At 42.9% G+C, this 27,257-nt stretch overlaps 1 protein-coding gene across 2 annotated transcripts in view; it reads left to right on the top strand.

The window, feature by feature from the left end:
* ERMP1 (endoplasmic reticulum metallopeptidase 1) overlaps positions 1 to 27,257 on the top strand; it is a 100,298-nt gene that overhangs the window by 9,123 nt on the left and 63,918 nt on the right. For both annotated transcript variants that reach the window (XM_082269474.1, XM_082269475.1), the window contains exons 2-4: positions 14,686 to 14,987; positions 15,444 to 15,571; positions 22,517 to 22,622. In XM_082269474.1, coding sequence (XP_082125600.1) covers positions 14,686 to 14,987; positions 15,444 to 15,571; positions 22,517 to 22,622 — 536 coding nt within the window. The remainder of the gene's footprint in view (positions 1 to 14,685; positions 14,988 to 15,443; positions 15,572 to 22,516; positions 22,623 to 27,257) is intronic.

Genomic DNA, 27,257 nt, shown 5'->3' with positions numbered 1-27,257 from the left:
GGTGTTGCCCTAGTCCTCACCTTCAGTATTAGTGTTTCCTCCGGACAGGGGGTAACATGTTCCTGGAACTGAATCTCCTGGTCTCCTGGACTGTCCTTGAAGACTTGGATTAAAGGCATCTTCTTCTGCCCAAGTGCGGTACCCCTTAGTGCCGCAATAGGGGATGACCGCTGTCTCCTGTTCTCGTGGTTCACATGGGCAGGACTGTGGATGTAGTCAGTGGATCGCAGGGGGAGTCCTCTTCCGTTCCTGGTGGCGTCCTTGGAGCAGCACACGCTGTGTACCCGTGACGCCGCCGATTCAGCAGAGACCGTTCAGTGGTAAAACCACTTGCAGATTTGAATTTGGCGCCACGAACGGAGAGGGCGGAACTCTGGCCTCAGGAAGTGGCATACGTAGCTTCCGGCGCAGTGACGCACATCCGCGGGTGCCGGAAACAGTAGTTCCAGTTTCCAAGGCGCGAACAGGAGACGTCTGGGCGACCGGGGTGAGGTGAACCCAGCACACGCTGTGGACCACCAAACAGAGCACGATGGATTCCACGGCAGCATCCGCTTAGTCGGTAAAAGCAGGCTCTGGCACCGGTACCTCCCAGGTAAGCGATAGGGGGTTTCCTTTTCTGCATATACCTGTTGGTGGTCTTTTTTCTGCACCTTGGTGTAGTGGCCTATGCTCATAGACAAAGATTGCTAGATCATGAGTTCACCAACCATGCTAACACCCTGTGTGTTCACAGTTGTGTGTCATTATTTAATGAATGGAGGAGGATGAGTGCAGATTATACCGATCTCCCCCACCACCCTGAACAGACCACTCATGTGTGATCCTGTTACCAATAACTGGCAATCAATCCCTTAGCAGTGAGTTTTTTGGCTGATTCATCCGCTGAGGCGGTTAGAATACCAGCCAGAACCTCCGCTTTGGCAGGAGAAGTTTCTTGCTCAAGTCATGGTCTGGTGACTACTTCCAAACTATGCCTCTCTGGTCTCCCCTTTACAGGTGACCATCTCTTCAGGCCCCGGGCTGACAGAAGCTCTGGAACGTACTGGTGACAAAAAGAAGTCAATTCCAGAAAAGAAAAAATTACCATATACCCGAAAGTTCTTTCAGGGCAGGGGCAAAACAGCAAGGGCCACGTGAGGTTCAGGCCGTGTTCAAGAAACACTGGACTGGACACAAAGGTAGGGGGAGCATCCTGTTAACCCTCCTCAGCACCCTGCCAAACCGCAAGGACTCCTTTCGCAGAGTGGGCAGAAGATTAAGGGCCTTCCTCCCACAGTAGAAATCAATCCCTTTTAAATTTGGACTTAGTGTCCACAGGGTACAGACTGGATTTCAATTCCCAGAGAAATTACCAGTCTCCCCAAGGATCAAGTCAAAGCAGCTGCTCTAAGTCTCCACGGAAACTTAGTAGATCAGAGGGTATTGATACCTGTTCCAAAGGAGGAACAGGGCTAAGGGTTTTTACTCCCACAGTTTTGTGATTAGAAAACCCTCAGGGAAATTATCGATTGACTTTTAAATCTATGCACTTTTAAAATCTCTCGATAAGGTACAAGCATTTTTCGCATGGAATCAGTGCATTCCATAGGAAGCCTTCTGTATCCGAAATGTTTCATGACTACACTGGACTTAAAGGATGCTTATTTTTCACATCCCTGTTCACCTGGCTCACCAGAAGTTCCTACGACTAGCAGTGAAGCTGGGACCAGAGTTCAGACATTATCAGTTTCGGGCGTGGCCCTTCGGGTTATCCTCAGCCCCTCGTATCTTCACCAAGGTCCTGGTGGAAGTTTTAGCCCAGCTGAGACTGAAGTCCATTAGGATCATCCCCTACCTCAGTGATGGTGAACCTTGGCACCCCAGATGTTTTGGAACTAAATTTCCCATGATGCTCATGCACACTGCAGTGTAGATGAGCATCATGGGAAATGTAGTTCCAAAACATCTGGGGTGCCAAGGTTCGCCATCACTGCGGCCTACCTGGACGACCTCCTGGTAGAGGCGGATTCAGATCAGAAACTGGAAAAAGACCTCCAAACAGTTCAGGAGTTCCTTGAGTCACTGCGATGGATGATCAACAAACCAACCAGTGGGTCTCACTCAGGTACATAACAAGAGTCATAGGCCTTATGACCTCCTGTTTTCCAGATGTCCCTTGTGCAAGGTACCAACAGAGTCCCCTCCAATGGTTTCTGTTAAAGAACTGGGACGGATTTCCAGATTCCTTGGAACTGAAGGTGAAAGTTCCCACCAGGGTAAAAAGAACCCTATGGTTGTGGAGATCACCTCTTCACCTTACAAAGGGACTAAAACTGGGTTATTCAAGTATCACAAAGAATAACCACAGACGCAGCACAGACCTCGTCAAATCAGAAAGAACTCATGGCAGTACAAAAAGCCTTAGAGGTCTTTTCAGATGGACATAAAGGGAAGTCATCTGCAGATTCGATCCGACAACATAGCTACGGTGGCGTACCTCAACAAACAGGAGGTACACAGTCGGGAGTTACAGTGCATAGCCCTGAAAATTTTCTCTTGGGCCAAGCTGCATCTTGTCTCCATTTCAGCTATTCATCTGAAGGAGACTCAGGATGTCTTAGCAGACCACCTCAGCCGCCACCGGGTGTGTCGGGACAATCGGTCCCTCAACCCAAGGGACTTTGCAGAAGCTGCGGCCAAGTGGGGCCTTCCAGAAGTGGACCTTTTTACAGCTCAAACAAACCGCAAAACAAAAAGGTTTTTTCCCTGAACCAATGGGGTCAGTCCCTGGGGATCGACGCCTTTGCGAACCCTTGGTCTTTCAATCTCTCCTATGCCTTCCCTCCAGTCAGGCTAATCTAGGAGGTCCTCTGGAAATTCTTCCAAGTGGACACAGATCTGATTCTAATAGCTCCCTTCTGGCCCAAAAGGCCATGGTTTTCACGCCTACAGGCCCTAGCCTCCAGGCCTCCAATAATTTTGCTCTGGAGACAGGACCTGTTGACTCAGGGTACGGTGACCCATCCGCACATCAGGTCCTTGAACCTAACAGCTTGGTATCTGAAGAGCAGATACTAAGTTCCCAAGGGTTCTCAGACAAGGTAATTAAGACCTTGATTAACTGTCGAAAACCTGTCACACGAGCTATATATTCCAGGGCGTGGAAAAAGTTTAATTCTTGGATGGCTGAAAAACATAGGCCATCTCCAGATGTACTGTCTATTCTTGAATTTTTTCAAGAGGGCATAGATAAGGGCCTCTCCCTTAGTACTTGAAAGTGCAGGCTGCTGCCATTAGCAACCTTCTTCAGTATTTCCTTCGGGAAAATCCCACGGTAGCTAGGTTCTTTAAGGCAATCGCCCAGGCTAAGCCTGTAGTGGTCAAAGCATGTCCAACTTGAAACCTATCCCTGGTCCCTCAAGCTTTGGTAACAACCCCTTTTGAACTCTTGAAGAACTTGAGAGAAAAACTACTCTCTGAAAACTGCATTCCTAATTTCAGTGACGTCAGCTAGAAGAGTTATTGAATTACAGGCCCTCTCAATTAGAGAGCCTTTTCTTATGATTTTTGAGGATAGAATAGTGTTAAAAAGGTAGCTACTTCCTTCCATAGAGCACAGGATATTTACTACCTACCTTTTGTAGTTCCCCAAAAAAATGGAAAAGAATTTTTAGTTTTTTTTTTTTTTTTTTTTGATGTCCCAAGAGCTCTTTTGGCTTACCTAGAGGTGACTAAAAGCTGTAGGAAATGTGATACCCTATTTGTGCTGTTTTCTGGCACGAAACGGGTAATAGAGCTTCTAAAAGCCACCATAGCTAGGTGGATAAAGCAGGCTATTACAGAAGCCTATAAAGCAAAGAATGTGGTTCCTCCATTTATCAACGCACATTCAACAAGGGCCTTGTCCACATCTGGGGCCGAAAGGGCTGGAGCCTCATCAGAACAGATCTGTAAGGCAGCTACCTGGTCTAACTTTTCGACCTTTTGTTAGACATTCTCGCCTGGATCTCCTTTCTTCTCAGGAACAGGCATTTGGTCGAAAGGTGCTCCAGGCAGTAGTCCCTCCCTAGTCTGGTAAGTTTCTCGCTCATCGTCTCATGGGCTGTCCTGGACGACGACTTTGAGAAAAGCTGAGTTATACTTACTGGTAACTCCTTTTCTAATAGTCTTCCAGGACAGCCGGATTCCCACCCAGCGTTATCTTGTATTATGTATTATATATGTGTATGTATATATGTATGTTTTACAGGATGTCCTACGGTCCTCGAGAATACTGAAGGTGAGGACTAGGGCAACTCCTTTTATTTGAGTAGGTTTAATGTGTTTGTCCTGTCCTGGTAGGAGGAGCCCTAGGTCTCATGGGCTGTCCTTGAAGACTATTAGAAAAGGAGCTACCAGTAAGTATAAGTCAGCTTTTCTGACACTTGTTGCTTACAAGTTAAAATCAGTATTTTTTTGCTTGAAAACTACTTGGAACCCCCAAACATTATGGGGGGTGGGGGGGTGACACCAACCCTAGTGACACCACTGTGGCACCCTCACGCTTCTAAACATGCAGTGCATTTGCAGGTGTAGGAAATCACTAGGCGCAAAGGTACCATGTGATTTTCCTGGGGCTTCCTGTGGCTTCAGTTTTATAAAGGCGCAGGCACCTTTTTCCTGCATTTCCCGCAGGATGGGCTGCACAGAACACTTAGGTGTGAACCAAGGCAGTATTTGTAGCTGCTGACTTTTTTTTCTGCAGAAGTCTGGAACTCCTCTTTAACAAAAATAAAAAAAGAGTGCTGTTTAAAAAAAGGAAGCTGCCGTTGCGTTAAAATCTGTTGGGATGCAATGGCTGCCCATTTAAAATGAATAGACTGCTTTATTGCAGCACACATTAACCACTCTACTACCGCTCACAGTAATACTACTGCGGCAGAGTGGCTCGTTCCCGTCCAGTCACGTAGTATTAACGTGACTGGACTCCTCCCCTTCTGGGCGGCGCTTGCGCGCCGCCGGAGGCTCGCTCCCGCTGTTTTCATTCACAGCGGGAGTCGGGCCAGGGGAGGAGCAGCGGCGATCGCCGCTGCTCTTACCCGATCGTCGGGGATCGAGTCTGGAGATCCGCCCGCTGTGTGTAAACACAGCGGGCGGATCTCCATAGTGACAGGGAGTGACAGATCGGACTGTTCAGCATAGCTGGACATCCGATCTGTCCATGAATCACATAGTCACCTCCCCCCCTACACGTCAGTAAGCACCAGGCATACATTAACCCCTCCCTCTCCAATAAAATTAACCCCTTCCCTGCCAGTGTCATTTTTACAGTAACAGTGCATATATATAGCACTGATTACTGCAGTAATGTCACTGGTACCCCCAAAAGTGTCAAAAATGTCAGTCAGGGGTCCGGTCTGTCCGCCGCAATGTCGCAGTCCCGCAAAAAAAATCGCAGATCGCCGCCATTACGCGTTAAAAAAAAAACACCAAAAATGACAGAAATCTTTCCCTTTGTTAGTAAACGCAATAACTTTTGCGCAAACCAATCAAAATACGCTTATTGCGATTTTTTTTTACCAAACATATGTAGCATAAAACAAATTGGCCAAAAACTTTTAAAAAAATTGGTTTTTACATCTTTTTTGGGGGGAATTTCATATAAAAAAATGTGAAAAATATTGTTATTTTTTCAAAATAAACGCTCTTTTTTTGTTTATAGCGCAAAAAGTAAAAATCGCACAGGTGATCAAATACCACCAAAAGAAAGCTCTGTTTGTGGGAAAAAAAGGACGTAAATTTCGTTTGGGTACGGCGTCGCACGACCGCGCAATTGTCAGTTGAAGTCGCACAGCGCCGAATCGCAAAAAGTGGCCTGGACGGAAGACAGCAAAATCCTCCGGTTGTAAAGTGGTTAATGCACAGAATACCAACCACTGGTGACATATCCTTGCTGTCTTGTAGAGCTACAATGGTGACAAGACACTTCCCTCCATAGAGGTGATCCACAGCTACCTAAACTTTACTGTGCAGTATGCTGGGTGGAAGGCAATTTTCACAGATTTCTGTAGGTCTAACTAATTGTGCACACAACAGAGTAGTGCTGAGTAAATAGAAGGTTGCGAGAAGTGCAGCGGAGTAATGCTTTTAAAGTGGAAATTTGCAAGTAGTACTGCAGAGTAGTGCTTAGGGAGTGGGAAGCTGCGAGTAGCACTGCCGAGTAGTGCTTGGGGAGTGGAAGATTGCAGAGTGGTGCTTAGAGAGTAGAAGTTTGTGAGTAGTGCTGGGGAGTAGTGTTTAGAGAATAGAAGGTTGAGGAGTGGGAGTTTACGAGTAGTGCTGTGGGGGTAAAAGGTCATGGAGTACTGCTGCAGATTAGTGCTTATGCAGTGGAAGGTTTCCAGTAGTAATGTGGAGTAGTGCTTAAGTGGAAGGTTAAATATTAGTGCTTAAGGAGTAAAAGGTTGTAAATAGTGCTGTGGAATATTGCTTAGGGAATGGAAGGTTGCTGAGTAGCACTGCTGAGTAGTTCTTGGGGAGTGGAAGATTGCAGAGTAGTGCTTACAGAGTAGAAGGTTGTGAGTAGTGTTTAGGGAATGGAAGGTTGAGGAGTGGGAGATTACGAGTAGTGCTGTGGGGGTGGAAGGTTGAGGAGTAATGTAGGTTAGTGCTTATGGAGTGGAAGGTTTCAAGTAGTGTTGGGGAGTGGAAAGTTGTAGAGTAATTTTGGCGTGGGGATGTCCCCTTTCAAATCCATACCAGACCCGAAGTGCCTGGTATAGACCTGGGAGGGGGATCCCACTCTTTTTTTTTTTTGCTGGACATTTTATTTTTCATTCAGCTGTTAGTGGGGCACCCCGCTGATAACTGATGGCTCATCGGTTGTTAAGGACGCGGTGGCCGGCTTCCCGGCCCGCTTCTTTTCAACCAGCTATATACAGTGCTTAAAGTGGAAAAAGAAAAACCTCAAAACACATCAAAAATCGCATCACAAGCACAATACTTGTGTTTCTGGTGCAATTCCATTGAAGTCTATTGACACGCAAAACGCAGGGAAAAAAGTCTCCGACCCTTTCTAAAAACACATCGGCTGCAAAATGCATGCCAAAGGAAACTATGTTAAATGGACTGTAGTGCTTTGCTGCAAAATGCACTAAAAAACACGTGTGTAAACGTAGGGTAAGATCAGATGCAGGCAGTCTGAGTCCAGGGCTGATTACTCACAAGTGATCGCTGCATGAGGAATCACATGTGTGTGGCTGCGATTAGCTGCAGGAGCAGGCAGCCTTCATATGGAGGGTGATTTACTAAAGGCAAATATACTGTGCACTGCCAGTGCAGTTGCTCTAGATCTGAAGGGAAGCTCTGAAATATGAGGCTAAGCTCCACTGATTTCTATCATTCATTCATTCATCAATGCAAGCAAAAATGCTGTTTTTTAAATTTTCCCTGCACGTGATTGAGTATTTTTCATTTTTTTTTTTTCCAAAGTGAAGCTTCATCTAATTTACTAAGCTCTGGAGCAAACTGCACAGTATATTTGTCTATAGTAATTTAATCCCATTTTGTTCAATTGGGCTGCCTCTCAAAGCTAGCCATCTGGAACCCCTGCTGGGTAATCGTGTATATTTGTGAGTGTGAATGTACCCTAATTAGCATCAGGAAAAAAATACCTTCGCATTTATATCCACACAGGTAGTACAGGCATCTTAACAGTCACCATAGAAAGGCAGACGTTGCTTGCCCAAGAACAGGATGGGAGGTGTGAAAGTTGTGGAACCACCCTGTTCTAAATACATAATGCCAGTTTTAGTGTCAGGAAGGTATTACGTCTTTGATTTATGTGGCTGAAGGTGTGAACTGTTGTCAAAATGCAGGGGTAGAGATGTTAAAATGGCATCCTGTCCTTGAGCCATATCTGCCTTTCCTTGGTAATTGGATTAAGGTGTCTGTGCTACCTGTGAATATAAATGCTGGGGTATTTTTGTGAACTGAAGAAGTGGCTTGGATAACCTCCTGAAATAACTTCAAAATACAGCAAAAGTCAACTTAAATGTTACTAACTACTACTAGATATAATGTGACCTTGATAAGTAAGAACACACACACATACTTTTTTAAATAGTATGTTCTAAGATGGTTACTGGGATGCCTTTCTTATTTTTATGGCCACCAACCACTGAAAACCACGCCTTCTCACTCCAGTCACCTCCATTCAGCCTAATGGTAACCGCTAGCAAGCCAGGAAAGATGATAGATGATTTGTAAGTGTTTAAACAGACTGTTGGTGAACACCTCACCTAAATTGGTAATAACAGCTGCCTTCCGTAGACTAAGATAGAAGACATAATTTAAAATAATATGTGATTAGGGTTTTGGCAGATTACAGCAGCTTTTTTCAACCAGGGTGCATTGAAGCTTGGTTAGGGGTGCCTTGGCAAAATGCCTAAAAATTGATCAAAAATTGTATACAAGCCAGCAGGTGGATGAAGCCTGCCTTCTAATTACACAAAGCCACAGGATTTCATTCTGCACGATTAAAACTTTGTACACACTGCCACCCTAACGACCGATGATTTAATCAGTTGATAAGGAGGATGTTTGTCTCTCTACAGCGTCCTTGTTTGACCTTTCTTTTGCCTCTCACCCTCAGCACTGGGGTCACATTAGCTGACTGATGAAGAGAAATTGAGGGAGAGGAGAAAAATTAAAAGTCAGTACCAGTGTGCAAAAGTGTATTTGCTTTGGAAGAAAAAATCACCTCTAATTTTGGGTGTGTTTATGTTGCTGCATCATGTAAAACTATTAGAATAGTTTTTTACATTTTGGAATGAGGTGCCTTGAGACTGTCCATAATTTTAAAGGGTGCCTTGACTGAAGAAAGGTTGCAAAACACTGGATTACAGCATGGTTAGTAGAAACTTCAGATTCTGTCAGGGAAAATTGGACAGTATTCTAATAAAAAAGTGAGTAATTTCAGCTGTTTATTGATTGTGCAGACTGCTGTAGTGTAGCACCTGTTAGTGTTGGTTCCTGATTGTACTACATTGTACTGCACATTCTCAAACTGCAGTACATGTACCTCAGGAGGTACTTCTGTTCCTAAATGAAATTTCACATAATAGCTTAGAGCTAAATCCTAAATCCTGCATCCTGGATATGCAAGTAAAGTAGTTTTTTGTTTGTTATCTAAAAGCAAAAGGCTTTACTTGGAGAACATTTAAAAGAAAGAAGGGGTTACTGATGAGTAGCCACAGACCAAGGGATGCATGAAATACTTGGCGGTACTTGGTTTTAGTAAAAGTATAAATACTTAACCACTTAAGCCCTGGAAGATTTTACCCCCTTCCTGACCAGGGGGTATTTTGCGATTCGGCACTGCGTGACTTTAACGGACAATTGCGAGGTCGTGCGACGCTGTACCTAAACGAATTTGAATCCTTTTTTTCCCCCACAAACAGAGCTTTCTTTTGGTGGTATTTGATCACCTGTGCGATTTTTTTTTTTTTTTTTTTTTTTTTTTTTTTTTTTTTTTTTGATCATGCGCTATAAACAAAAAAAGAGCGTCAATTTTGCAAAAATCGCAATATTTTTCACATTTTTTAATATGAAATTCCCCCAAAAAAATGTAAAAATCAAAATTTTTTAACATTTTCGGTCAATTTGTTTTATGCTACAAATGTTTGGTAAAAAAAATCGCAAAAAGCGTATTTTGATTGGTTTGCACAAAAGTTATCGCGTTTACTAACAAAGGGAAAGATTTTTGTCATTTTTGTTGTTGTGTTTTTTTTTTTTTTTTTTTTTTTTTTTTTTTTTTTTGCGGTACTGCGACATTGCGGCGGACAGATCGGACCCTTGACTGACATTTTTGACACTTTTGGGTTACCAGTGACATTACTGCAGTAATCAGTGCTATACATATGCACTGTTACTGCAAAATGACACTGGTAGTGAAGGGGTTAACTTTATTTGAGAGGGAGGGGCTGTGTGTGTCCCTAGGGGCGTGATTCTAACTGTGATTGGCTGTGGCTTGAGCTGTAGAAACAGTGATCAACGGTCCTACATAGTAGAACCGTGTGATCACTGTTTCTACACAGGGGAGAATGACAGGCGGCTTGTTTACACTAGCCGCCTGACTTTCTCCCTCTGCAGCGACGATCGCAGAGTGACCGGCGGACATCGGGTCCGCCGGTCACACGCGCGGGGGGGGGGGGGGGTCCGTGACCACGCGGGAGCGCGCTCGCTCCCTAGACCCTCACAGGCTAGCTACGTAGATCTACGTCGCTCTGCCTGTGAGGGGCTGACTGCCGCAGTAAATATACTGTGAGCAGTCGGCAAGTGGTTAAAGGATAAGTTCAACGTTTCTAACATGTTACACCCGTATTTAGGGTGTAACATGTAAGTGCTGCAGCTGCGCCCCCCCATCACCACTGGAACCGCAGACCCGGGATCTTCTCCCCGTGGCTGTTGCATCAATTAAAAAAAGACACGGCTGGGTATTCACAGTATTCCGTGAATGGGAAACTACAACTATCGACAGGCTTTGCCGCTGTGGGGTTGTAGTTCTCAATGAACTATCACGGCGCTGTTGAGTGCTGTAGGTAGTTAATTGAAAGTTCCTGTCAGTGTTTAACTATCTGCTCATACGCGGTATGATCAGACAGCTTACACAGTGTCTGCAAGAATCCTGCTTAGCACCAGTGATTTGCTGATCATGGGTGCAAAGCTTTGCAGGCTCCCAACAAAATAAGATAATGCACATTTTTCTTACCTGCAAAAAAGATGTGCATGTAATATTTCATTTAAAAAGGTGAATTTATCCTTTAATAAAGATGATGATCATTGTTCTAATGGATGGAAACTGTAATTTGACATGTTTAAGACCGTTGGAATAGTACATAGCTCCCAAACCAAAGTTTTCAGGTATTTCTTTTTTACACATCAAAATTTGCAGTGGAGACAAACGAAACAGAAAAAAAGTTAATACCGCACTTATGCCCTTAGCATTCTGGTACGAAAAACTGCTAAATAAGGATCAATTTGGGCTGCTATCACACTTTGGACACATTTCACACCATAAATGATGATGGTAGCATATGGCAGGGCTTGACAAATTTTTCCTGAAATCTAGGAGCCAGCTAAAAAAGTTAGGAGTCATTTTTTTTTTTTTTTTTTTTTAAACAACCAAGCTTTAGTTAATAAAACGGATACTAAATTTACACATAAATACGACTAGAACCCCACTCTCCTCTATAGCGCAATTGGATGGAAACAGACTGTCTCTTTCCATCCGCTGCCATCTAATCCGATCCACGGTCGGGATGGATAGAAAATAGAACAACCATCTGTCTGTTTTTGGCGGACAGGATCAGATGGCGGCAGATGAGGGGGAAAAAAAAAAGATATATATATATATATATATATATATATATATATATATATATATATATATATATATATATATATAATATTATATTATTTTTTTTTTTTATTAATAATAATAATTAAAACAAAAAAATTAATAATAACCACACTCCCTGTCCACTTACCTTTAACCGAAGGTAACTGGATAGGGGAGATGAAGCCTGCAAAAACTTCCCTCTCATTGCATTGAGAACAGGCAGTGGAAAGTCATTACTCCCGGCCACCACAAGAGGGCACCAGTTCCCCATTGGAAGCCTCTCTCACTCACAGAAGAAGGCCGAAAAGCAGGGGTCTCAATTTTTGGACGGCGCGGAAGTCCGTGCGCGGAAGTCCCTTTTGGGGGCGCAAAAGGGACAGGACACCTCCTGCAGGGCACCCCAGGCGCCAGGTCGCTAATTCTAGTCGCAAATGCGACCTGGCGCCCGGGGTTTGTCGAGCCCTGGCATATGGTACAATGAATAGTAGATATAGTGGGGCTGTCTGCAGCTTTAATTTCAGTAGATAGAATTGTTACCTCAGGTTAACATCAGTACTGTTTTATTTAATTTACAATATAATATTCTGTAACACTTTACAACAGGACTTAGGCCCCTTTCACACATGGGAGTCCGTCGACGGACTCCGCTTTTCTCAGCGGGAGATCGATCCGCCGATCCACCGCTGAGCAGGCGGATGGCAGCTGTGTCTCTGTGCTGTGTGCAGGGAGACAGAGCTGTCAGGTCCCCGCTGTTCTTTATGGGGGAATCGGATGAGAACGGATCGCCTGTCCGTTCTCATCCGATCCCATCCAATCTGCTGGGCGGATGGAAAATAGGGTTTCCATCCGTCCAAATTTGACGGATCGGATGTCAGTGGACATGTCTCCGCTGACATCCGATGCCCGGTAGAGATGCATGGGGCACCCGTTCAGATCCGCCTGAAAAACTGATAGGCGGATCTGAACGGTCCGCTAGTGTGAAAGGGGCCTAAAAGTACACATGCATACTGTCCTGTGAATAAGGCCGAGCATAATAGGAAACATATTTGAGGACCCAGTAGCCAGAGAATTCAAGATGATGGAAAATACATAATTAATAAAATTAAAAAAACAACATCAATATTCATTTCCAAGGGGGAAGAGGGCTGTGCAAAGCATTCTTATTTGGCTTGATATTGATGGGTCATGTATGCAAAGGTCAAGGATAGAATAGGATGTAAAGTGACCCTAGAAGTTCAGATATGTTAGTGAAAAGTGGAATTGGTAACCTTCTTTTGCAATTCGATTGGTTGAGTTTAAGATGGGAGGCTGCTTAGAGAGAGGAGCCTCAATTTACAGATAGTAAATCAAATTGTAGCTACTTATTGTCCATGAAGGTTGTCCTATAGTAGATTGCAAGCTCTTCCACCTTCTGTTCGCTCTTATAGACTAAACTATTTGTACCACTCCCCATACTGCAATAAATAAGCTTCTGTATTGCCATTTGCTGACTGTGCACTGTACATATACTGGGACAGTGTGGGCCAGCTGCGCAGAATCACAAATATACGCGATTCTTCATTTCTGTGTAGCGCCTCTGCTGGGATTCGACAAGGGCCTCCTCCCCACAACGCTGGCCCGGTGGTTGTGGGGGTGAAGAGGGTGACTTATTGGAATCTGGAAGTCCCCTTTAACAAGGTCCCAGCCCCACCCATGCAAATGAGTATGGGGTACATTGTAGCCCTACTCCACCAAAAAAAGTGTCAAAGTTGTCAAAAATTTTTTTTTTTTATTTTTTAAGTCCTTTGTTTTTGTTTCTTTTTTTTTTTTTAAAAAAGGACTTGTCAAAAAGCGTGTGTGTTTTCATGAACTGTGACACCCCCCACCCCCAGGCTGCATGCTTGGATAAGGGTCTGGCCTTTTTTTTTTTTTTAATTCACTTTTTGGCATGAAATGGCCTGGTCTGGAAGAATCGCGTTCAGGAAAAAAAATGCACACGCAGCAAAAACGATGTGCGCACACAGCAAAAACACATGTAAATGTGCCTAAGCGCTAGTCGCGTTCAGCACCTGGGCGTTTATTCATTTCTATGGTCAATTCCCAGGCCAATAAAATGAATAAACATCCAATCGTTTAACACGGCTAAATGCATTACTGCATTTGCACACATTTGTTTGGCGTTTAGCATTTCTCTGTTGCCCAGGGAGTTAACGTCTAGGGGAGTTTCAGCGTGCATGTAGCCTAAGACACAAGTGTATAGGCCTCTGGATTCCAGCTTGGTCCCTAGGCATCCACCTAGGTTGACTAGGGGTAAATCTGACCTGGAGTTGAAGCCTTTTTAAGAAACATTGATGGTCTGAAAAGTAGTGAACCATGCTAGAGCAATGCCTTATACATCAAAGTAGATTGGAGTTTTTCGATGAGAATTTGTTATCGTCTGTATCCATAGCATCAGATTGTGAAATTGGTAGTCAGCTGAGGAAGAAGATGAAATGAAGGCCTGTGTTGTAATAATGGATGCCAACAGGGCATGTTTATAGTTGGGAGGGAGGAAGAGGTTGGTAGCGGCTGCAGAACAGGAAGGGTCATGTTCCTGATCTGTCATTTATTGTTAAACTTTAATATAGTGGAGGTATTTAGTCAATAAGTGATAGGCAGTGCGCTAGATGCTAGTGCTTATGTTTGGGTGTGTGTATTTTTTAATATAATTAGCAGGGACTTCATCAAACACCTGAACAGGTTAGGTCTCTGTTGTGGGAGCCTGTAGCATTGTTGCAGATTCAGTAGTTTTGAGGTTGCCCTGTAGAACTAAATCTACGAAGTGTAATTCTAGCTGTCATAAACTGGTTCCATTTGTATGCATGTAGTGTGAGTCATTCTCTTCATCAAGCATAAACACGTTATCAAATTATTCACTCCCTGTGCAGACTTAGATTTTATCATTCTTTCATGTAATCACAGGCAAGACTCCAAGTGAGGTTTTTTTTTTTCTAATTGTTGAGTTGAAATCTCTGAAGACAATAGGAACATGAGGTGTATATACATAATTTCAAACCTGCACTAGTAAATTCAAGTTGTCTTTGATTAATTCCTTGACTTCTTATTTCTCTGATTTTTAGCAGTACCCCTCCCAAAAACGTACTTTATTTTATATTTTAATTTCACTTATGGAGCAAACCCATGTACTGTGAAGAGATTTGCTGTATATCCCTCCAATTATCCATATCCACCCTCATCTGGCTGCTTTTGCACATCCTCCGTAAGCTATCAACTATTTCAGCAGTTCTCAAATGTTTGATTTTGTAGTAAAAGCTTGTGTATTCATGCCGTGCTGTTTGCTGTAGGACGTATCTGGAGCAGATCACAGCTATTGATTCCAGGACAGTGGGGAGCCCTGAAAATGAAATCCTTGCAGTCAACTACATATTGGACAGGATCAGAGACATTCAGAAGCAGAAAAACAAAGTCCACAAGATAACAGTAGATGTGCAAAGACCTACTGGGTCATTCAGCATCGACTTTCTTGGAGGTTTCACCAGTTACTATGATAACATAACTAACATAGCTGTGAAGTTGGAACCAGCACGGGGAGCACAGCATGCTGTACTTGCAAACTGCCACTTTGATTCAGTAGCCAACACCCCAGGTAAGGAGATCATTGGCTAGTGCTTTTTCTTTATTCATTGGGGTTTGGAGCCTAGTAAAGTTACCTGTTGCCTTTACTAGGTGAGTAATATTGACAGATGAAACCAAGTTATACATGTCAAAGTTCACCATGCAGCCACACTAGAGGCAGTTCACAATCTGTGACTCTTGCACGTACAAAGCTTCCCTGTCTTTACTCTTATTATCTAAAGAGTAAAGAATAATAGATTGGTGGCTGCTGATAAACCCTTTATTGCAGGTTAATGTGTACAAACTAAAGTGACAAGCAAAATTAACATTGTAAAATGAATAAAGCAAAAATGATTTTTATTAATTATTGTATAGAAATATGTACTAAATGACTTTTAAGAAAAATGAGTAATATTTTGTTGAAATGCACATCAAGAACAATAAAGATAAATATATGAATTGCTGCCTACATGTTGGCTTTCTGCAGGTGCCAGTGATGATGCTGTAAGCTGTGCTGTACTACTTGAAATCCTAGGATCGCTGTCAAGTACACCAGTCTCTTTGAAACATGCAATTATATTCCTGTTCAATGGTGCGGAAGAAAATATCCTGCAGGTATCCATCTAGTCATCCATTCTTTACTACTCATAGCACTTAGTAATTAGACTGTAACTTGTGTCTAAGGAATATGTTAGAAAATCTCAGGCCAATGCTGTCAGAGGAAGATTCCATCAAGTGGAATGAATATTTTCAACTGAAAGCCTATTTTTCCTTTTTGTTGAAAGGAGTTATGTTGACCTGTCTTCTGCATGTCACATAGCGTTGTTAGGTTTTGCTTCATAGTTCTTTTTGAATGATCAGGCATTCTTGTTTTTCACATGTAGTGCTCACTGCCTGCTGGTATCCTTCTTTTTTTTTTTTTTTTTTGAGTGATTCTTCACTGAAACTCCTAAATGGCTTACCAACCCTCCTATTAATCTGGAGTGTAGTACAACAAAACTTTTTTTTTTTTTCCCCAAAAAATGTAATGTGCACAAGCCAAAATGTCCCCTAAAAGAATGTTCAATTAGCACCTTTAATAAAATATCATGATGTACTTAAAAATGTGTATAGATAGATATAGTACCCACAATTATTCTCCTATGTAGTGGGTAGGATGTAGAACCCTGTAATGTTGATGCTATCTGGTTCAGTCATATTACTTCACCTGTAAGGGGCAAATCCAGGAGATATGCATTGAATATGGAGCAACCCATTATAGTATATCATGTTACTCTAGTGTGCACCATCACCTTTGTTATACAATTTCCTTTAATTTTTACTTTTTAACAGTTTGTACTTCCTAGTCTGCACATTTTTATATTATTTTGTAGGTAACATTGCAGCTTTAGATGGGTAAGGGGTTGAATATTACATACTTAACCATGTATTACATTTACATACAATACTATATGTGAAAGAAACTAGTGTTCAGAAAAGACTAGAAAAACTTAATGTGAATAAATCACCAAGACTGGGTTGCTTACACCTGAGCGTTCTCAAAGAACGTAGCCATGTTGTAGCAAGACCATTGTTGAACCACTTGCCGCCCACCCACTGTCGGATGACGGCGGAGCAGTGCGGCTCTCGTTTAGGGCCAACGTACTATGTAGTCGGCCCATTCAACCAGGGCATGTGCGCGATCGAGTACGTGCAGTCCGGCAGACACAGCTCGTCACCAACAGGGGGTAAACAGCAAATGATCACGGCTGTTTACCACGTGATCGGCTGTGGTCCATTCATGGCTGATCACATGGCTCTGCCCCCGTGTAAACTGCGCATGCACCCGATCAGGAGCAGTCATGTCGGTGGTGGCGTGTTCCTAGGAACACAGCTTGTCCCCAACCGTGATAAACAGCCAACGACAACGGCTGTTTACCACGTGATCGGCCGTGATCCATTCATAGCCAATCGCAAATGTAGACACAGAGCAGTAACTGGCTGTTACCAGCTCTTCTCTCCTTACACACCTGTTCCAGTGTGAGGAGAGAAGAGTCAGGATCAGTTGGTACTGATGTGTCTTGTCAGTGTACTTCACCACACCAAGAGAACCTGTCTCATCACCCTATCAGCAGTAATACAGTCCTCATTAGTGCCCAGCAGTGTTACTGTCATCCCCCCCCCCCCCAATTGCACCTGTCACCCAACAGTCACCACATCAGTGCCCATAAAGTGCACCTGTCACCCATCCGTGCTGATAAAGTGCACCTGTCAACATCAGATACTGCCATCCGTACCATCAGCGGTGCACCTGTCACCCATTGGTGACCATCACCTGTCACCTTTCACCCATCAGTGCCGTTGCCTGTCACCCGTCAGTCACCCGTCAGTCACCCATCAGTGACTGTCTCCTGTCACCCATCGGTGACTGTCTCCTGTCACCCATCAGTGACTGTCTCCTGTCACCCATCAGTGACTGTCTCCTGTCACCCATCAGTGACTGTCTCCTGTCACCCATCAGTGACTGTCAGCAGTCATCTGTCACCCATCACAATAGGCCCCAGGATCAAATGCTCAGGCCCAGTACCGGCACTGCCACCAGCAGTAGACCCCAGGATCAAATACCCAGGCCCAGCACCAACGCTGCCACCAGCGATAGACCCCAGGATCAAATGCCCAGCATCAGCGCTGTAGTATTACCCCCAAGTACCAGCAGAGGAATTTTAAATCCCCTAACTTCCAGCACTGCAATGTCACATCCCCCAAGAGTCAGGGCCATTATATACCTCCCAGATGCTCTTGCCAACCCAACATGGGTGCCTTCCAACCTGGGATTAGCAAGCATTCTCCCTTTCACTGCGCAGCCAGGTGTGCAGGCCAATACCGAGAATTTCTCAGAAATTTATTTTCTTTATTTTTGCCCAACACTTTGCTGCAATTTATTGTGGACCAGACACAATGCCCAGCAGTATATTTCAAACAACCTCCAATTGTCCTATGCCCATCCATTTGAGTGGAGAGATTTGACTTTGGAGGAGTTCAAATTGTTTTATGGGCCTCACTATAAACATGGGGCTTACAAAAAAAAACGAAGGACATGCCTACTGGTCCACCAACCCTATCCACCACATGTACATTTATTCTGCTGTAATTTCCAGGTCCCGATATGAGATGATTATGTGCTTCCTTCACTTCAGAGACAACACCCAGTGCCCTCCCCGAAACCATCCAAATTATGACAAATTATGTAAAATTCGCCCACTCATGATTTTTTTTTTTTTTTTTCCCCCCAAAGATTTGAAGAACATGGTCCCTGACTAGAACTTACAGTATCTCAGACCATGAGACCATGACACTCCCACCACCATGCTTGACTGTAGGAAAGACACACTTGTCTGTACTCCTCACCTGGTTGCCGCTACACACGCTTGACACCATCTGAACCCATTAAGTTTATCTTGGTCTCATCAGACCACAGGACATGGTTCCAGTAATCCATGTTGTGAGGGTGTTCACCGTCACTGGAATTTAAGGACAGATGGGTGATGGGTTGGATTGCTTCATATTTGTTAGCAAGGTCTCCATGTAGAAATATTGAGATTTGTTCCCATTTGCCATGAGGTCTCTGACCAGGAAGTACACCACCTAATATGGTCATTCCAGGAAGTTCAATGAGGAGACTGACTGTCTAACAATGTTGCTTTTTGTCTGAGGTGGCTTTCCATTCACCTATTGTCGGGTGTGCTAATGAACCCACCTGTTATCTGCTAAGGGATTTATTAACACTCAGAGTAATGTGTATTGGGGGCTCATTATGGAACCATTGTTCTGTGTCTGGCTATTGTGTACATTGATTGTCCCCTGGGGGTTTCTGTCTCATTACACATAACAGTCCTTCTGTTCAAGCTATCTGACCAATCCCTGCTGACTCATTTTGAAGTCCTCATTTGCATGGCTAAGGAGGACCTGAAGGAGAACGGCATGTACTTTACAATTGACCAATGGGAAAGCGGTTGTTGGGGGCAGGATGTTCCAAATTCTGTATATAAGTGTGTTGTGTACTTCCAAAAAATTGTCTTCCTGTTTGAACTTGCATACAGCCTGCCTGGTGTTTGTTCTAATGGATTCCGAACGGCACATAGCTGTAGTTCGGATCCCGGAGCCTTGGTTGACCGAACCATCAGACGTTGTGATCTGCAAGCTGACTCACTAGAAGCAGAGGAGTGTCGGGAGAGCGGAAGCGAGCGAGAAAGGGTCTCGTCACATATGTCCTTAGTCTGCTTGTCTTCAGAAAACTGTTTGCGGGCTTTCTTGTGCATCATCTTTAGAACAGGCTTCCTTCTGGGACGGCAGCCATGCAGACCAATTTGATGCTCAAGGTAGTTATCTATGCGATATAGACCCTTGTTCAGTCACCAGCTAAGTCTATCGGGTTGCATACCTGGTGGGAACATGGGATTTCTGAAAAGAGGAGCAACAAGGGTGTGTGCGGAACGCAAAGGGCCACTTCCTGCAACTCCTATCCTATAATTGTAATGAATGGGAAAGTGTAGGGCAGAGAATAGCTTTACGGTATTTCCTTGGGATCCACAGAACAAAATCAATTGTAAGTGGGGAGCACGCTTGTGCCTCTATGGAAACCCATTCTGGGCCATAGCGTCGGCTACGAAGTTGGCTTAATTGGGCCAAATGTAAAAGTTGGGACCCAAATATATTGGAAAATTTTTGATTGAAACTGTCGCATGGCAAAAGTAGGGACTTGGATAGGTAAAGTGCGAAAATAGATCAATTTGGGTAGTACTGTCATCCAGGACAGACCCGCTTCAGACCACGTTTGTACGTCCTTCAGTAGTGTGTCAAACAGTTTTCAAGTAGTTGGCTTTGTATAGAGAGGAAATGTTTGGGGTCAGTCGGATCTCTAAGTAAGGGAGGAATGTCTGCCGCCACTGAAAAGGGAATTGTGTTTGAATACTCTGCAGGGTCTGTTTTGGTAAGTTGATATTCAATGCCTACGATTTGTCCTAATTGACCCAAATTTTTTTTAAACGTTGCAGTAGGGACATTATGTTTGGTAATGTGGTGTGGGGGGAGGAGATAAACAACAGGTTGTTTGCGAGTTGATTAGAGAAATGGGTCGATAGTTGGTTACATCACTATGGTCTTTGTGTGGTTTAGGAAGGAGGTTAATAAATGCTCTGTTTGAGTACGTGTCTAGGGAGTCGCCTTGTTGGATGGTTTTTAAAATCTTGTTAAGGTGAGCCTGTCCCTTTTCAAACACCTACACCTTGCAAAATCCCTGGCCTGTGGAACTACCAGAAAGAACAGGAAGGGCTTCCCACAATCTTTGGTCAACAAAAAAAAAATGTGAAGGGGGGGGAAAATGCAGCTTTGAGAAGCAACGAAGTGCTGTCCTTGAGGTGGAAGGATAGCAAGAATGTATATATGATGTCCATCATCCATAATAAGGTTCACTGAAGACGAGGTCCCATTCAAAAGCCAACATGTGCCCAAGAACATAATCTTAACATTGGGGGGGGGGGTAGATTTCAATGATCAAATGCTTTGGCTCTATTTGGCAACAGGAAGGTCCCGTTTCTGGTACAGGAAAGTAGCAATTTATCAAATTAATTTTGCTATTTATAATGCATATATTATCTACACCAAATCCACAGAAAGCCCCACCCCCTTCTTAAAATGAATTAAAGAAATTGTCACGTTCCTCATATATTAACAAAGACCTCCCCAGAAAACCTTCAATCTGATGCGGTTAGCCGACTTCATGAGCGCCACTTCCTGGACAACATTCCATCATCTGAAGCAGACCGAAGACGCCAAAAAAGATGTTGCGTATGCAGCAAAATAGGATTTTGAAGAGATACCAGCTTCCATTGTCCCCAGTGTCCCTCCCAACCTGGCCCTTGCATTGGAGAATGCTTCTGACTTTATCACACATCCCTAAAATATTAGTCCCATATTTTCAATCATTTCCCCATTTTCATCATCTGTGCTGACAATTTTCTATGTTTCCTCCAAATAACCATGCCACTGCCTTCCACGTGAACTGACCCTAGCCTTTTTTTGACTATGCTTCTGCCCACCATTTGGACTGCTTCCTGGTGAACTGACCCTGGCCTGTTTTATCGACTATGCCTACTGCTTCGACTGATCTGTTGCTCTGCTACTGTAGTATACAGGGGTCTCCATATGTGAAGGGCTCCAGAATTGTTTTTTCATTATGGAGAAAATATTTTTTTCAGATTTTTCTCCTGGTTTCGTAATTTCCAGATTATGGTCTGGAGTGCAGAGGCTTCAAAGAAATTTGGGTAGGAGAAGCCTCTACCCCTGTGCCCAGGTCTTACCTGACGAGGCCCTCAGCCTGCTACTGACTTACTGCCATAATGCCTCTGCCTGCCGCATGAACTGACCACACCTCTGCCTGCTACCTGTACTATGGGAATTGTTAGCTGTAGCAAGAGGCAGTATGTTTTCTGTGTCCACCATATGGCTTCCCGCAAACTGCAAACAGGATTTCTTTCAGCAATGGCTTTCTTCTTGCCACTCTTCCATAAAGGTCTGATTTGTGGAGTGCATGACTAATCATCCTGTGGACAGATTCTCCCACCTGAGCTGTGGATCTCTGCAGCTTCTATAGAGTTGCCATGGGCCTTTTGGCTGCTTCTCTGAATAATGCTCTCTTTGCCTGGCCTGTCAGTTTAGGTGGATGACCATGTCTTGGTAGGTTTGCAGTTGTGCCATACTTATCTTTCCATTTTCGCATGATGGATTAAACAGTGCTCAGTGAGATGTTCAAAGCTTGGGATATTTTTTTAACCCTGCTTTAAACTTCTCCACAACTTTATCCCTGACCTGTCTGGTGTGTTCCTTGGCCTTCATGATGCTGTTTATTCACTAAGGTTCTCTAACAAACCTCTGAGGACTTTACAGAACAGCTGTATTTATACTGAGATTAAATTCCACACATGGGAGCTTGATTTAATAATAAGGTGACTTTTGAAGGCAATCGGTTCCTCTAGATTTTAATTAGGGGTATTGAAGTAAAGGGGGCTGATTACAAATGCACACCACACTTTTCAGATATTTGTTTGTAAATCAATCATTTTGAAACTCATTCACTCTGTGTTGGTCTATCACATTAAATCCCAATAAAATACATTTACGTTTTTGGTTGTAACATGACAAAATGTGGAACATTTCAAGAGGTTTGAATAATTTTTCTAGGCACTGTAGAATCCAGAATCTTTAGTGCAGGTACCCAGTTATAATCCAGAGTGTCTGGAAGCCCGCAAACACAAGTTTCCGCCAGGATGTTGGCACGTGGCCCTGCCACCTCCTACACCTCACATTTCATAGTGAAACTACCCATCATATGGGTAGGAATGTTTAAGCTTCCTAGTGGTGGCTAGTATGTGAGTATCTGAGCACTCTCAGTGACTCTGCACTTGGAAGCGCTAAAAGGTATTGAAGATGATGTGCAAGTGCCAATGCATATCTTCACAAAACATACATTTGCTTAGATTATACAATATGAATATAAAAGAAGTGTATTTTGTTTCCTCTCAGGGCAGCCATGGTTTCATTACTCAACACCCATGGGCCAAGCTTGTTCGTGCTTTCATCAATTTGGAGGCTGCTGGTGTTGGTGGAAAAGAGCTGGTATTTCAGACAGGTATGTAGTCATCAATGTGAATCATTTGTTTCAGTGAAGCTGCTTAGGCTTTAGACCTTTATATTGCAAATCTGTATTTATTTAAGAAGTAAAGTATGATCTGAATATTTAAAATCAAAGGCAGGTTTAGTTAATTCGCTTATGACGATCTGTAGATGTGTGTCTAAAGTTGGGTACAGCAGAGGGAGTGCACTGTTGAACTTGCACACCCATGTAAAAAAAATATATGTATATTTTGTAGGCATAAATGTTTTTTTATTTTACTTTCTTTAGGCTTTAAACTATTGAAAAACGTATTAATAGAAGGCCCTGTTCACACCTGAGCGCTTTTTAGCTCAAAAAACATTCCTCTCTGAAGTCTTAAAATGCCCAACTAGTAAAATCACATTAATTTCAATGGTCCCTGTTCACATTTGAACGTTTTTGTCGTCTAAAACAAAACGCCTGAAGCTCAAAGTACATGAGCTTCTTTTTTGGCAGATTTCAAGCATTTTTGTTAATGTCAATGCCTGTCTCTAAACACCTGCAAAAAATGCCTGAAAAAACACCTGAAAAGCGGCCAAAATAACGCCTGAAAACTATACCCTTAGGTGTGAATGGATCCTCAGAGAAACATGTTTGATAAACCTTATATGCTGTGTATTATAAGTTTGTATTTTTTTTTTTTTTACTTTGCATGTGTCTTTTAAATGAAATGAATTATAGTCAATGTGTCTGAGTACATGTAAAGCAAAACTGCTGTAAGTTTACAGAGTAGGGTAGAGTTAAAACCGCTGTCAGGTTTTTTTTTTTTTTTTTTTTGCCATCCAATAAGGGAGATTTTCCTTCACTTTCTGTCCTGTAGACCCAACAGGAACTGAAACGATAACTCTTTTTAATGTGAAGGAAGTCCCCTCATTGAACCTTGTCATTGGAGCAAGTGTCCCCATGCAAGTGAAAGATATTCTGGTGGCAACTCAAAATTTTGGATTTACCTTTACTCTCATTCCCATGACTTTAATGATCAGGAGAGTTAAAGAGCCCAAATCTCCTTAACAGGGACAATAAAAACCTAACAGTGTTTTTAATATGTACCTGACTGTGGAGCCTGAGATGATGAGAGTGTGCCTCTTGCGTAATTCCTGTCTAAGCACCCCTGGTAGTGGAGGCAGGCACTGCTAGGGCAGTGGAAGGGTACAGGTGCCAGAAAGCTGTTGTAGTGTGCTGACGCTTGGAAACACAGCAGTCCTTCCAGTGGTAGTATGGAGTCTGGTCACAAGTTTTGTTCAGCAGCAGACAGGTGCAGGGTCAGGATCAAGTTCAAGGTCCGAAACAGGCAGAAGTCCGTAACGTGTGGGCAGCAAGGTATAGAAGTCAGGAAGCAGAGACGTAGCCCGAAATCCAAGCTGAGGTTGGTAACACATGCAAGCAGCAGACCTAACAGATAGGGGTGATCCTAGAGAGGTGCAGATGTAACAGGGTCAGGAACAAGGTTAGCAGACCTTTTAAGAAACCGGAACCAGAGCTGAAGTCAATCCAGGCAGCCTCTCAGTTTAAATAAGCTGCAGGGCGCCACAATATGTGGATGCGCCAATTCTCATTCATGTGTGCAATGCATTCTAGTCCTTACCCGTCTTGTTAGGCTTCTATGCACAAGATCCTGCGCATACACATAGGAATGAGCACCTTCTGCACGGAAATGAGCATCTGCTGTACGAGATCCTTGATATCATGCCACTAATACCGCAAGACTCCATTTTTTTAAAGTTTTACTCTATTTACTATATACTTTAAAGTCTGGGCTAGAACTAAGCTTAAAACCTGCTCCCACCCCCCTTTTAACACTTATACTATCTACCCTGTAGAAGAAAGATGCTTATGCTTGCATATTCTCAGAGGTCCAGTCACGTGATCTCTCCAGTGAGCGGCTTCAGGGGAGAGGAGAGAGTGCAGACAACGGATGAAATGCCTGGGTGGTGATGTCAACCATAGGTTTTCTGTGGGGCACCATTGTTAGCTGTCCCTCATCTCCCCTAAAGCCGGCCGATGGGAGCCAATTGCATGACTGGACCGGAGCACCGTGAGAATAGGCAAGTATAAGCATCTTCCTTCTACAGGGTAATTAGAATAGATGTCAGAAGGTGGGTGGGACCCGTTTTATGCTTAATTTCAGCCCTGACTTTCAATTTAATCTTGTGTTGCCATCCTAAAACGGAACCTCACCCATGAAAATGCAGTGCTTTGAAAAAATATTCACACTCCTTGAAACCATTTATAATTTTCCTTCAACTTCACAATTATGTGCCACTTTGTGTTGGTCTATCACATAAAATGCCACTAAAATACATTTATGTTTTTGGTTGTAAGATGAAAAAATTTGGAAAATTTTCAAGGGGTATAAATACCTTTTCAAGGCACTGTATAAACCAAAACACAAAAGCGCAAAAACCATCTTTTAAGCCAGATAAAATGAGTGTATTTATATAGTTATTCCATACAAACTAGTAATAGTTCTAAAAGTCCCAATTGGAAAAGCCAATGCACACAGGAATGGACCTCAATGATGCCCATGGCTTGACAGGCTGCTTTAGGAACAGCAAGTCCCCCCCCCCCCAACTGACCTCAGACTCTGGTAGAACCAAGAAGAACTCAGTGTGGGTTTCTCATGTTATGGGCAAAACTGACACCTTTATTGAAACCTAATATCCACTGACATGCAAAAATCATAAGTATTCATAAGCCTTCCCGATATTGTGGTTACACTTTCCTTAGATTTTTGGTAAGGGGAAGATAATATCCTCAGTGTTTCTACTGCATAGTCTGAGATCAGATGAGAGATTTGCTATTCCCACAGTAGCCTGTCAGCCCATGTAGCAAAGTGCATCCTTAAGGTCTGTCGCTGTGTTCAGTGATTTTTCCAATTGGGACTTTTAGAACTATTTTTTTCTATTGTATAGAATAGGACTATTCTTTATCTGGCTTTAAGTAGGTTTCTGCGCTTCTCTTTTGTTTTGTTTGATCTTCTCTGTTATGTTTTTCCGTAGATATACAGTTACAACTCCGAAAATTAGAATATCATCAAAAAGTTAATTTATTTCAGTAATTCAATTCAAATAGTGAAACTCCTATTTTATATAGATGCGTTACACACTGAGTGATATATTTCAAGCATTTCTTTCATTTAATTTTGATAACTATGGCTTACAGCTAGTGAAAACCCAAAATTCAATATCTCAGAAAATTTGAATATTACAGAAGACCAATAAAAAGATGATCATTTTTAAATACAGCAATGTTGGCTTCCTGAAAAGTATGTCTATGTACAGTATAGTATGCACTAAATACTTGGTTGTGGCTCCTTTTACATGAATTACTGCATCAGTGCGGTGTGGCATGGAGGCGATCAGCAAAAGCACTGCTAGGGTGTTATGTAAGCCCAGGTTGCTTCAGCTTGTCTGGATTGTTGGGCTTGGTGTCTTTCATTGTCTCATAATTTTCAAATATTTTAGTGCTACATTCCTCTCTGCCTCAGTATATTTTATTCAGACACAGTAACTGTTGTGCACCAAGGAATATTTTGTTTTTTTAATGTTTTACCCATGAAAATGTATTTTTCTTTCCTGGTTCCTCCTTCTCCCTCTTACACAGTTGGATAACGATCTCCTATTGGAAAGCTTTATAATCATTTTTGTTCTACACGTTGCAGATGCACCTAAGGGCTCCAACAGTTCTGAAGGGCCTGCAACGTATCAGTCACTGCGTGTTAGAACTATAGCTCCAAGAAAGATGTAGCCGGAAACTCCAGAATCCCATAAAAATCTTTATGAGCTACATAAAGGTCAAGATTTAAAAACCGCTTATGTCAATCTAGATACCAGCTTGCACAAGCCTATTGTTATGCATGGTGTCTTTTTGATGTGCTGAATGTTTTCATTGTATTGTAAGCCCACATCCGATGTGAATAGAATCCAGTGTCAATTTTTTGTCATCTGCCATCTTTTTTTACATTTTTTTTATTGAATAATTGTTTTATTGGCACTGCTTTTCCTCATATGAGGTATGTAGTATAAATGTTCTGTCATTCTATTTGTGAATATGCTGTAAACAAGGCTGTATGCCGAAACGCATCAGCTGTTTTTTTTTTATCTTGACCTATATGTAGCTAATAAAGATTTTCATGGGATTCTGGAGTGGCTGGCTACATCTTTCTTGGAGCTGCGTTTTCAATGCCTGGAGGCCATTTGAGCCAGAGCACCCGGTGAAGGACTCCACCCTTGATCCCTGTTGTGAGCGCTGTCTTTGAGCTTTGCTTTCCTAGTGTTATAACTAAAGATGGAGGAGGAGGTGTGAGGAGGAGCATAGGGAGAAGAAAATCCCCCTAGTGAAGTTTCTCTTTAGATCCTAACTCCAGACATGCAAAAATCAGACAGTGATTTGCCTATCACGAATTGGGTTCATATTTTGTAATTTGGGATTAGAAGCCCACCTTTTGAATCAACTATTCAGTCGGCATTGTTCTTTCCAATAATGGTGACTGGGCACTGCATTTCCTCTTCTTTCAAAATCAAAGTTGGCCTGATATATAACTATACTTTTTCAATTGGCCTAGTGTGGAAAGTACTAATAAACGAGCACCATCAGGGATGCGCTAAATCC

This window comes from Pelophylax lessonae (assembly GCF_965119305.1).
Source record: "Pelophylax lessonae genome assembly, chromosome: 1".
NCBI lineage: Eukaryota > Metazoa > Chordata > Amphibia > Anura > Ranidae > Pelophylax > Pelophylax lessonae.
The sequence above is the reverse complement of the archived record's forward strand: the minus strand, read 5'-3'. Positions and strand labels throughout refer to the sequence as shown.